This window comes from Primulina eburnea, chromosome 5, assembly GCF_022965805.1.
Source record: "Primulina eburnea isolate SZY01 chromosome 5, ASM2296580v1, whole genome shotgun sequence".
NCBI classification, from domain to species: Eukaryota; Viridiplantae; Streptophyta; class Magnoliopsida; order Lamiales; family Gesneriaceae; genus Primulina; species Primulina eburnea.
Genome location: NC_133105.1, coordinates 3,880,461 through 3,893,277, shown reverse-complemented (window position 1 = coordinate 3,893,277; position 12,817 = coordinate 3,880,461). Strand labels below are relative to the sequence as shown.

The 12,817-nt window shown below is 33.4% G+C and overlaps 1 protein-coding gene across 1 annotated transcript; it reads left to right on the top strand.

The window, feature by feature from the left end:
- The first annotated feature begins 4,139 nt into the window (after window positions 1-4,139).
- LOC140832451 (putative E3 ubiquitin-protein ligase XBAT31) lies at window positions 4,140-7,046 on the top strand. Its single transcript, XM_073196485.1, has 8 exons — window positions 4,140-4,406; window positions 4,542-4,601; window positions 4,763-4,834; window positions 4,930-5,051; window positions 5,145-5,285; window positions 5,359-5,466; window positions 5,787-6,036; window positions 6,370-7,046. Exons 1-8 carry the CDS (start codon window positions 4,227-4,229, stop codon window positions 6,754-6,756), a joined length of 1,320 nt encoding a protein of 439 aa, XP_073052586.1. The 5' UTR covers window positions 4,140-4,226; the 3' UTR covers window positions 6,757-7,046.
- The last annotated feature ends 5,771 nt before the right edge of the window (window positions 7,047-12,817 follow it).

Below are 12,817 nucleotides of genomic sequence, written 5' to 3'. Positions count from 1 at the left end.
AGAGACTAGAATATATGGAAATCAGCATTATAAATGTTTGATTAATGATTAATAATGAGATTCTGGGTCCCGAGTTGTCTTAAAAAACAAATCTAGTTAATTTTGTTACGACAAAATATTATATATTAAATTTCTCGCAGTCTCGAAACCCCAAAAAGTGTTCAAAATCCCAGAAACCAACGTTGCAAAATCATCGATTTTTGCTCCCTAACACCCACTTAAAGACGGAAGGGGGAGAGGTACTGCAGTCAAAGATGAACACGAGAAGTCGAAGAATTCTTTTTCATCAATTTTCAGGAACAGAATTTGCATGCCAATCATTTTTATTAATGTTTTTATCTTTAAGTTTCTTTCTCGTACGTACTTGGTCGTGCTTCTGACACAAGAACATTTTGATTTCGTAATTTGTTGTGGTCATGGGAAATTTAAGCCAATAATAGATAGTGCGTGGATCCTTGCATGATAAGACAATTTTGGCATGGGAATAAAGACGTACATTTACGTAAGCTTTAACATAAAAATCAGAGACTATAGCTCAATTATTTATATCAAATCCATCTCCCAATAATTTTAAAAAAAACACTTAAAAATTAGAGGGACGATTTTTTCTTTTTGAAAATAACACTACACAAAATATATATTGTGAAAAAACTGTTAATTGTCTCATATCAGTTGGATAAATAATCTAAGAGTTGTATATATGGGTTTGGACAATCCTCCCCCTTTGAGCTAGTTTTTTGGGCTGATTTAGGTCCAACTTCCAATCTTAACATGGTATCAGAACCCGGGTTTCATCGTTATGCGTTAGACTGCCTATAAATAAGCCACCCGTTCTACACATAATTGGGTCATTTGTAAACTCCACGCTCCATATGTTCATTCCTGGACGTGAGAGAGCCGAGAGGTGTGTTAATTGTCCCACATCGGTTGGATAAATAACCTGAGAGTTGTATATATGAGCTTGGACAATCTTCTCTCCTTGAGCTAGCTATTGGAGTTGAGTTAGGTCCAAGTTTCAATCTTAACACCGTCGTTGATTTGTTATGGTTATCATAATTTATGAATATAAAGTATATTTTTTGATATTATTAATACTTTTCCTCCTAGTTATGAAGAGAAAACCCCATGGAAAAAGCAAATGCAGACAGAACTACCTTTACCATGCATTACACTTGGTCAAATAAATTTATGTATGATTTTTGCTTCCCTCGAATGACTAAAAAAATATAAACTCCATCAAGTTTACGCATACGTTTGTTGGCCAATGAAATGTTTAGAAAATATGCGTAGAATAAATTCTTGCGAACACAATTTAAGTTAAGCCAAAAAAAAAATTAAACTTCATTTTCTTTTAAAGCAAAAGCTCATTAATTTGCAATATATGGGATTGCGTCTACTTGAGAAACATGCACACGTAAAATTCCAAAAAAATAATAATTGAAAAATGCATGTAAGTTAGCTATATATAGATTCCTTTTCCTTTTATGGGCCAATAAAAAGCAAAAGTTACATAAAAATTAAGTTTTACAATTATTGGAATAGACTGCTTCCGGATACAAATGTATCATTTGAACTCGACTATTCAACTTTGAGTGATTTTCTTTGTATTTTTTAGTAAATAATTATATTTCAAATGTTAATTTTTTTTATTTGAATGGGTATTTATGGTGTGTTTTTTAATATATATTTTTTTTCAATAGAAAAAGATAACCTCAAAACTTGCTTTAACCTCGTTTTCTTTTAAAGCAAAAGCTTATCCTACCTCGTGAAAAGCATCTGAGCCCGTATAATATGTGAAATTCTGCAAATAAACTCGTATTTTCGCTTTCACGTTAAATTTAAACTATTCAATCAAATACTAGTTTTCGCATATCTTTATTCATGACACGGGTCAACTCAACCTATATTTATAATAAAAATTAATATTTTTGATACAAAAGTAATATTTTTTCACGTGTGAACCCAAATAGAATATGTGTCCTACCAGAATTGACATGTGAGACCGTCTCATTGGAATTTTTGTGATAAATATATTGAAAATAAAATAATTATTTAAATAAATTTGAATATCTTTTTGTTTGAGGAAGTCATCTACTGTTTTTTAAGGTGGAGAGAATTTTGTTATAATTAAATCTCGAATATGAGAGTTTGTCCCAAATTAGAACCTCAGTGTAAGATATACTTTAAGTCATTGACTATCTTGTCCCAAATTAGAACCTCAGTCTAAGATATACTTTAAGTCATTGACTATCTATTGTCCCAAAGAATGGAAAATGATGATATACCAAACAATAGTTGAGTGCTCAATTTACTCAGTCACAAAGGAGCTAGCTAGAACATGACGCCCCACACTTTTTGAAAAGTCCATCTAATTAGAGATTGTCCCACAAAAAAGTGGGTTAGTGTAAGCAAAATGATCACGATTCAAAGTTGGAATTCTCTAAAGTTCTTAACATTTGCAAGAACAAATAAAATATGCATGTCTTTAATATTAAATCAGTAATGAAATATTGTTTTCACGTACCAAAACACAACGGAAGTTTAAATTTTTTTTTTAAAAAAATTTGGGCTTCGTATGAATCAAATCTCATTCATAGGGTTGTTAAATTCTTAATTACTTTGGCGTTTAGAAATGATTGCACCAAATTAATCCGGATTAATCTTTCTTGTAAAATCCGATCTTCAATCAAATGTAGCTCGAGCAACTTATATCTTTATTTTGGACGTTCAATCGACTCAGAACTAATTTACAATATACAATACATTATCTAATGAATTTCATGGTTTATTACGTTCAACGACAGACCTCATGGTACTTATTTTATGTTCAAAAGTTTTATCTATGCAGCTTGCATTGTATACAGATAAAATAAATGTCATAATTGAATAGAATCATAAAACATCATTAAAATAACTACTGTTTTTACAAGAGTCAATAAATTTAAAACTACAAATTGGCTCACTGAACACCCTCTCTTACAATATAAGGACATTCATGTTTAAATTAAAAATTGAAAAAAAAAATGCTTTTGTTTCTTTGGTTGAAACTTGAATGATAGGATTTTGAAAGGATTCAGTTTCCAATGACAAATCTTCCGGGCCCTTTTGGTATTGTATGTATAAAATGATGATGTTAGGAGAATGAATCGGGCCCTTAACCAATTAATTGAACGACAACGATCCATAAACTAGACCCGGCCTGCATAAATTTTACACAATTAATTCATTATTCAATTGTGTCCCCAATTTGAATTCTATTTCTTTTCTTTAAAAAAAAAATAATTCAAAAATACGAGTTAGGAACTTAGGTATATGCTAGACAGCTAGAAAGACGCTTATTCTTTAATCTTTATTTTCATTAAAAAAAATTATAAGTTTCTCTCTGGAAAAACTGCAGTTTGAACTTGTAATGTTATCATTTTGTATTTTTGGTCTTATATGTTTTCAGATTTAAGTTTTGATAAAACATTTTCAGATTTTCGTCAATTTTTTAAATAATTTTTAATCGAAAATGTTGATGTAATAATATACACCGCGTCACGATATTGATTTCATATTAACATTACATTAAAAAAAACGACTAAATTTGCTATAAAAAAAAGTTAACGGATTACAATTCAAAATTTAAAACATCAAAATCAGAAAAAAAACAAATATACAATGTTTTTTTTATAAAAAAACATTTTTTTATCTCTTAATGTGGATTGTTAGTGGCAAAAATTTGTGTGAGACGGTCTCACATGTATTTGGGTCACCCATGAAAAGGTATTATTTTTTATGCTAAGAGTATTATTTTTTATTGTGAATATGAGTAAAGTTGACCCGTCTCACAGATCGGTCTAATATGAGATTCACTCGTTTTTAGGTTAGGAAAAAAAACATTTTTCTATCTCTTAATGTGGATTGTTAGGTTAGGAGCAAGTTGAGGATTAATTTCACGCCTTTTTGTTATTTTGTACATTCATCAACTACATTTATCTAATTATTGAAATCTATATATCTAATCTAACGTATTAAAAAATGAATCGACATATTCGGCATGTTAATTAGCATTTATTGTTTTGATTGTAATTTTTTAAAAAATAATCATTGAAGATATTTTTAACTGTTAAATCTCAATTCCCTATTTCTTCTATCCGAAATGATAAAGTGCAGTCACACTCCCTTCCCACTTCAGGTGCTACGAGCACCACAACTCCGAACCTGTCCTAAATGCAAAGAGAAAGATGGGACAGGGGATGAGCTGCACAGATTCCCACGAAAATGGGTTGTTTAGTGCTGTCCAAAATGGAGAGCTTCAAGCAATTGAAGCAATGGCGGATGCGAACCCAAGTTTGCTGACATCGAAAACTGCTCGTAAGAAGCTATCCGCGATGCACGTGGCGGCCGCTAATGGCCAGATCGAGGTGGGTATTATCCGATCTTGATTTTATACTGGCACTGCCTCGGTTTCTTGATAACGTCGAATGATTTAGTGAGCAAAGTAGCTTGATCACTTGGGAATGTTTCTTATATTTCTGTGTGAGTTTCTGTTTTGTTAGGTTCTCTCTATGCTTCTGGATCGGACTGAACAACCAGATATCTTTAATCGCCACAAACAGGTGAGCTGTGGTTGTGTGTGTTGCTTGAATGATGTCCAAGATATATCCGTTTCATCATTTCTTGTGTCTGAATCTTTGTGGACATATTTCTTTTACTGAACTTTTTGTCTTGTTTTGTGCATAAAAACGGGGAACTTGACGTTGGATACTGATTGGCTTAGACCCCATTAATGTTAGCTGCTATGTTTGGCAAGATTTCCTGTGTGGAGAGGCTGATTCAAGCTGGGGCTAATGTAAACTATTTTGTTTCAGTTTAATTTTCTTTATTTGGATGCAACAGTTTGATATGTATCCATAATCGGATGGATTTTCTCGTACCTTTTTTCAGATTTTGCTGTTTGATGCGTTAAAAGGGAGAACATGTTTACACTATGCAGCTTACTATGGTCATTCAGATTGCCTGAAATCCATTCTTTTTGCCGCAAATTCTACCCCAGTTGCACATTCTTGGTGACCACTAACTTTTATTTTGTTCGATTTCCTTTGTGAATTTTACTATTATCATCAAAACTTGTTCTCAAGCATTGTTGTATGGGAGGTTAGGGGATTTTCAAGATTTGTGAATATAAGAGATAAAACTGGCGCAACCCCACTTCATTTGGCTGCCCGTCAGAAACAATCCGATTGTGTTCACATTCTATTAAGTAGAGGGGCTCTCGTGTGTGCTTCTACTGGTGGATACAGGTAATATTTCATTTGCATTTTTATGAGGATTTCAGTTGCATTTGTTCGTTACATTGACAGAAGCTATTTGCAGCTATTCGGGTAATACACCTCTTCATCTTGCTGCTCGAGGAGGTTCATTGGATTGTGTCCGAGAATTGCTTTCTTGGGGTGCAGACCGCCTGCAAAGAGATTCATCTGGGTACATCCATGTTACCTTTTATTACGGAAGAATGGATTTCTATTGAAGTCCCCCCCTTGTGCCCTTTAACTTGAGTTTACATACATAAATCCTTTACTTACAATTCGTGATGGTAAAGTAAATTGTAGAGACTACGGTAGTTTTCATTGTAATCTTGGACCCTTTGAAAGACTAGACCAAAAAGATTATTTGCATGTAGCCCTAAAAAAAATTGTTTTGATATCTTGATTCACTTCTTGATGCTTTTGGTGAAATGTATGGTCATATTTCCTATAATGTCCAAGGTAAGCTTATTGTTTTGTTTGCTGATGTATGTGCAGGAGAATACCTCACATGATTGCTTTGAAGAACAAACACGACGCGTGTGCCGCCTTGTTAAATCCTTTGGCTCCAGAGCTGTTAACTTGGCCATTCCCGTTGAAGTTTATCGGCGAGCTCAATCCTGAGGCCAGATCTTTACTGGAAAATGCGTTAGTTGAAGCTAATAAAAACAGAGAAAAGGCCATCCTTAATGCTGCATCCTATTCTGTTTCTCCTCTCGCAGTTTCTAATGGCATTGATGAATCCGAGGTACTAACCCTGGAAATATCTTTGAAGTTTAAAGTTGAAACCATATTTCGCTTATAGCATGAGTTGCCTGCCTTTCCCATATCCATGAATCTTGATTCTTTTTATTACAGTTGTGTCCCAAATGGAGACAATAAAAACTTCCATCCTTCATGATTAAGTCTATCATCGTTTGTTTAGATGTGAAGGGTGGCAGTAACGCTAGTTATGAGATGAATTTTTTGATCTTATTCGATATTAACCTATTTGGAATTGTGGATGATAGCTAAAAGTGCCTTTTTTAAATAACATTTTTTAAAGAAAAGCAAAAACTGGAGCTGTGAATTTGTCTTACAGGCCAGCAATACTGAGCTATGTTGCATCTGCTTCGAGCTAGCATGCACAGTCGAGGTTGAAAACTGTGGTCATCAGATGTGTGCTCACTGTATTTTGGCCCTGTGCTGTCACAGTAAACCCAATTCTTCATCAAATTCTACCAAGATTCCTGTCTGCCCCTTTTGTCGAAGCAGCATTACCCGATTAGTCGTGGCCAAGAACAAATCTGACAATGAAACCGAGCCACATTGCAGCCCTAGGAAACTAGGAAGAACAAGAGAGACATTTAATCTTGGTGAAGGCAGCAGGAGCCTCAATAATTTGTCTCCCTTCAGTTCATTCGGGAGATTGGGTCGCAGTTCAGGGAAAGTTTCTGCTGAACGAGACAATGATCTTGATAAACCATAAGATTCATCACATTGCTAGTTTTTTATTTATTAAAATACGGTTTTGCGATGAATTGAAAAGGGGTTCTGAACTGAAATCGGTTGAATCTACCTTCAGAAGAAGAGATTATTGATGATACCACATATTCATTCTGGATGTCCACTATACTATACACCGGAACTTAGCAGCTCACACTTTTATGTCAAAATATGCCAATGCACGTGTAATATATATAAACAATCAATTTTCTTATGTCGTTTGTTCCGTGACTGTAACTTTCTCTAAGTTGCAGTATGCCACATTTCCGTGAATCCTTCCTTTCATGTTTTTTGTTGTTTCTTAACTTAACAATGTGAGCATGATGGGAGTATCTTGATTCTTGGCCCATGACCATGCTAAAAGATGTTTTCACTAGTATTCTCCAGCCAAGAACTTGTTATAGTTGGGAACCGAATTCGAGTACAAAACATTAGGTACTGCATTCATTTCATAACAGGCAGAGATCTGATTTCTTCTGTGAATGCTAGCAGCACTCCTTTTTGTTTCAAGAAATTGTTGACAGTAGCAGGCTCTCGCAGCATCGGTGATCACTCATCAGCCTCGAGCAGAGACACAGAAAACATGCTTTGGAGTTTTATAATTTTCCTTTTATTTCCCCAAGTTTGCTATTCTTCTCTGGTTTGTCTTCTGGAGAGCTCGAGAATATTGGATAATGGGTTTACTTGCCGAAAGTTATAATCTTTCCATGGAAGAATTAACCAGTGGACTGACGCAAGCTCTAATATTATTTACCAATTCTTTTTTTATCGATCAAGAAATTAAGAATTAAATGTAAATAAGGACGACAATTAATGGTCAAAGAAACAAAACAAAAAATCAAGGATGGCCATGTGAAAAGAGGATAATGATTTATAACCTACAACTTGTCAATAGGCATGAAAATTGAAAATGACACATCCTAGCGATTAAGGTAACGTTTGGTTGGGGTGATTGGGTAGGATAGATAATTTTATCCTACTCTATCCGGCGTTTGGTTGGGGTGATTATTTAATCAAGTCAATCCCTCCTATGAATGATTAGGTTATATTAGGTAGGTTAAAATAATACCTCATCACCTCCTATGATTATTTATCCCACTCTTAATACCTCCTATTTTTCCAATTTTACCCTTCTCCTAAATTCAAACTCACCACCACTTCCCGCATAAAATCAAACTTACCACCACTTCCCGCCACCGACTGCCGCCTCCACAACCGCCGCCGGCCGACCACCGGTCGACCGCCGACGGACCGCCAACCGCGGCCGAGCACCGGCCAACGGGCGATGGACCGCCGGCCGACAGCTGTTTAGCGACGGTTTTTTTTTCAAACGGTCGTTAAATGTCAAATTTTTTAATAACTAAAATAATTCAAAACCAGATCGGCGAACCGTCGCTAATAGCGACATTAGCGACGGTTTTTAAAATCCGTCGCTAATTTTCCGGAAACTGCCACCATTTCCGACCGGCCGCCGCCGTCGCGAAGGGGAAGGGCAATTTCGTCTTTTCATCCAAAAATTCAAAATTATCCTACACTTAAAAATCTTACCAAACATAATATTATTTTACACCATATATTACAATCCTATCAAAATTATTTTCTTTATCATTTACGTACTAATCATTAGTTCATCATATCCTTCGAACCAAACGCAGCCTAAGAGACCAACGAACATGAAAGCTGCATAAAAAAATAAGTCTGATGTTACACTGAAATGATTCCTTTGGCTCCATTATGATACGGTTTATATTCGTGACACGAGTAGTTCTTGAGTAGGTATCATGTGAGACCGTCTCACGGATCACAATCTGTGAGACGGATCAACCATACTCATACTCACAATAAAAAATAATACTCTTAGTATAAAAAATAATACTTTTTCATGGATTATCCAAATAAAGATCCGTGTCACATAATACGACCCGTGAGACCGTCTCACACAAGTTTTTGCCATAGTTCTTATTTATATTTATAATAAAAATTTATATTTTTAAAATAAAATTTAATTTTTTTAATCCAAAATTCATACCACAATCAGTTGACTTATCTTAAAAAAGAAACAAAAAAGAAAAAAGAAACAGTTAACCAGTCTAAGAGCCTATTCGACCTGGGCAAACAAGCCCAGCCCAATAAAGTTTCCGATTCAGGTCCAAAGTCAACGGGCTTAAAATTTAAAATCATCTGGATCTCATCCAGCTACGAACTTTGTCCAGTTGAATCGAATGCTAATATTTTTTTATATTTAACAAAAAAATTAAAAATTAAAAACACACAATAAATCCAGTTGTTAATTACGTTCATCGAAGGACCAACTTGCTGATACACTAACAAATCTGTTGCCTTCTACCTCTTTTCAAAGCTTTGTTGTGACGCTCCAAATTCGACCATCATTTTCGCAATCAGAAATAGATGTTTTTAGAGTTCTTATTTCCTTACTTACATGCATTTTTAAGAAAATTCTCAAATGGTGATTTATCTCATAATTGCTCCAAGTCAAACACATTTAACTTTGAACCGGATTTCACATTTGCCTGCTTTTAACTCTTCATATTATGTTCTTATATTTTTTTTATGACATTAAAACTTACAATTACTATCATTCAGTATATATAGTACATTTTTTGACGAACAATAGTCTGTAAATCATGCCAGTCAATTAAACCACATTGGACAAGCTTTGTGTAACATGCTTGTCCGAGAAGATATTTGTAAAAAGAATATAACTCACGTCTATTTACTAAATACTAACTCCACCAACGTAAACACTCATTGAATACGATATAATCAACTTTTCCCCATTAATGAGGTACTTAAAAGGAAGTTTGTTCACTTATAACTACCATGCTGCTACAATGCATTCCCGTTTGTTCTCTTTTTTTCAATTATAATATCGCTATTACTATTGTTATTATCATCATCTTAAGATTGGTCTATAATTTCAAAGTTCGTTTCATTGTGTTTATTTAAACAAGTTTCCTCTGAGTTTAATGAGTAAATATTGTAGATCCTCAAAATTGTTCGGTTAATTTGATTTCCAAAGTTCAAACGTATACGAGTAAATTAAATTATTTTCATAATCTAATAATATTTTTAACTTTCGAACATATTCAAAAACACAAAATTTCTACGAGATCGTGTAACAAATAATTTTGTGAGGTAGATGTTCAATCCGACCGATCATAAAAATTTGTAACATTTTAGCTCTAAAATATTAATTTTCACTGCAAGTATGAACTAGGTCTACCTGTTTCACGTATCTATACAAGACAATCTCGTTAGAAAATATTATGTGGTTATTAAAATTTAAAATAACACGTAACTTTTGAGTTTATGAATGACTTGAGATCTTTGTAGATTTATGGATTTATATAATTAGCTATGTTTTTTTAATAAGGCCACATAAGTTGAGACAAAAAAATTTCGAGACTGGAGAATAATTGAGCACAAACTTAAAGTCGTGGATTTTCCAATTCCATGGTTTTAAATATATTTGATTTATTTGGACAATTTTTTCTCTCATCAAATTACCATTATTTGACAAGAGAAGGTACAACCTCCTTTCTTTTGAATGCAAAATTAATATTAGCCTCAACTATAACAAAGATGCAAAGTCAAATTAAAGAAAAAAAATTTGTGTGAGACAGTTTCATGGATCATATTTTATGAGACGGATCTTTTATTTGTGTTATCTATGAAAAAATATTATTTTCTATGCTAAGAGTATTGTGAATATCGGTAAAATTGACCCGTCTCAAAGATAAAAATTTATGAGATCGTCTCACAGATAAAGATTAATGAGACCGTCTCACAAGAGACCTATTCTAATTTAAAATATCAAACATATTTAATATCTATTAAGGCAAAAACTTTCTATAAAAAATAATTATGAGGCTCCATGACGCGTACTTTTGAAATAAACAATAGTCAAATTAAAAGTAAAATAATACAGAAACATAAAATCGACGATCTTTGAGTCAAAATGAGGAAACTACGTTAAATCATATTCGACGCACGACAAACACCGTTGCAAATTCACTTACGTTTTTTGTTATTTCTCACTCAACTTCATTTGTTTCGAAGCCTGGGGATTTTTTTTTATTGATTTGTAAATCTTGTAATCAAATATATTTCTCAAATTTAATAATATTACAAATTTTGATGTAAAAAAAATAACAATCATTATCATGCAAAATTTATCAAAATAATTACATTGTTTTTTAATAACACTGTAATTTTATAGAATATATCTTCTGTGAGACAATTTCACGAATACATATCCGAGAAACGATTGACTCAGTCCATAGAAAAACATCTTACAAAATTGACTAGAATCTCACCTAAGTTTGATCTTTATAATATATAAACATTGTAAAAGTAGCATTAATTTTTTTTTGTCCTAACCGGAGGTAATCTCCACTCGAATTAATTAGGAAATTTTCACTGCAGCTGAATTTGGAGGCAGCAGAATAAACATGAAACATCCCTCTTTCTAACTGTTTTTTTATCAGTTAAAAAAACCGTTTTCTACACAATTTAGCCACAGGCACAACTATATTATCGAAAACTAGCTTATAAAAAATATTTAAAATTATAAAGTAAATAATTTAAACAGATTTCAAAATAGTATACGGTGAAATTCAAATACTCGATCGTCTTATTTACTAAATGCCGACTTTTTTTCTCCTTTTTTTCCCCAAAGTATTACACACTGGAAAATAGTATGAACAATCCTCGATCAGAATGCTTTATATATATATATATATATATATATATATATATATATATATATATATATATATATAAACTCGGAAGTCTAAATTTCAAAGTATCACTTAATTATGATAATTAATTAATAAATAAAAGATTGCATTTTTACGTTAAATTTCAATTACCATATTTAGAGAGAGAGACGCTGGATCAATCTTCGTCATCTCTTCTAGCTTTCTTGGTTTTCTGTTCTTCTACACTATCTTCAACCACCGGCCGGAATATGGATTCAACCTCTTCCGCCGCCGCACCGAGTTGGAGGCTCCGGCGAGCTCTCGACGGGGACGCTTTTCTCTTAACTCCCGATTGCTGCGGCCTGGTTTTCCTAGGCGCCGGCGGGCATTGAGTAGCCGCAGGTATTTTGTGATCCGATGATGTCGGGGTTCTGAACCCATCATCCTCCTCGTAGACATTCTTCACGGCTTCATCTTTCTCCTTAACCTCGATCGCTCCAAGGTTTTCCTGCGTCTTTTCTTGAGCTCCGGCGCCTGATTCCGAACCAATGTCCTCTGGGTTTTCCGAAACGGGCAGGCTCGGATTATCTCGTCCGGTGATCCGTTCTTGCTGGTCTTCGTCTTCTTCGAGTGTAAATTTTGGGCTACGATCTTTTTCGGGAATCCTCATAAATGGAGAAAAGCCAAGAATTTCTGAGCATATTAAGGTGAAATATCTGAAGAAATGGGAGAGGAAATTGGTCGGGGAAGGCTCTTGTTGGAGATGAGAGGGTATTAAATAGATTCCACGTGAGATTAAAATCAAGAAATTGGAGGGATTAACAATTTTCTTCAATTTCCTCCACAGTTACTGTAGAATATAAAAGGAAGATTTTTTTTTACAGAAAAAGACAAGAAAATTGGGGAAGGCTTTCCCGAACAGTACTTTTGGCGAAGGATCCAATGCGAACACTCACTCACGTATGAATCTCTTACCCTCTTCATTTCATAATCAAATTTGTCCTCCTTTTTCATATTTCTTTATTATAAATTTATAAATATATATATTTTATACATATTATTTAGATACGTTAAACTTTTATATATTTGCACAGATTTTATATATTTTTATATATCTGATGAGATCTATATTACATATCTTGTGGGAGTTGTATTAAATTCCACATTTAATTTATCAAATTTATATAATTTAAATCATAATTCAACAATAGATAATTAGTGGTGATTTATTTCAGATTTTATCTTGATTGGTCAAACACCGTAAATATTTTTAATAATGTGAAAAACTTTTAGAAACATAAAAAGTAATTTATATTATCCAAT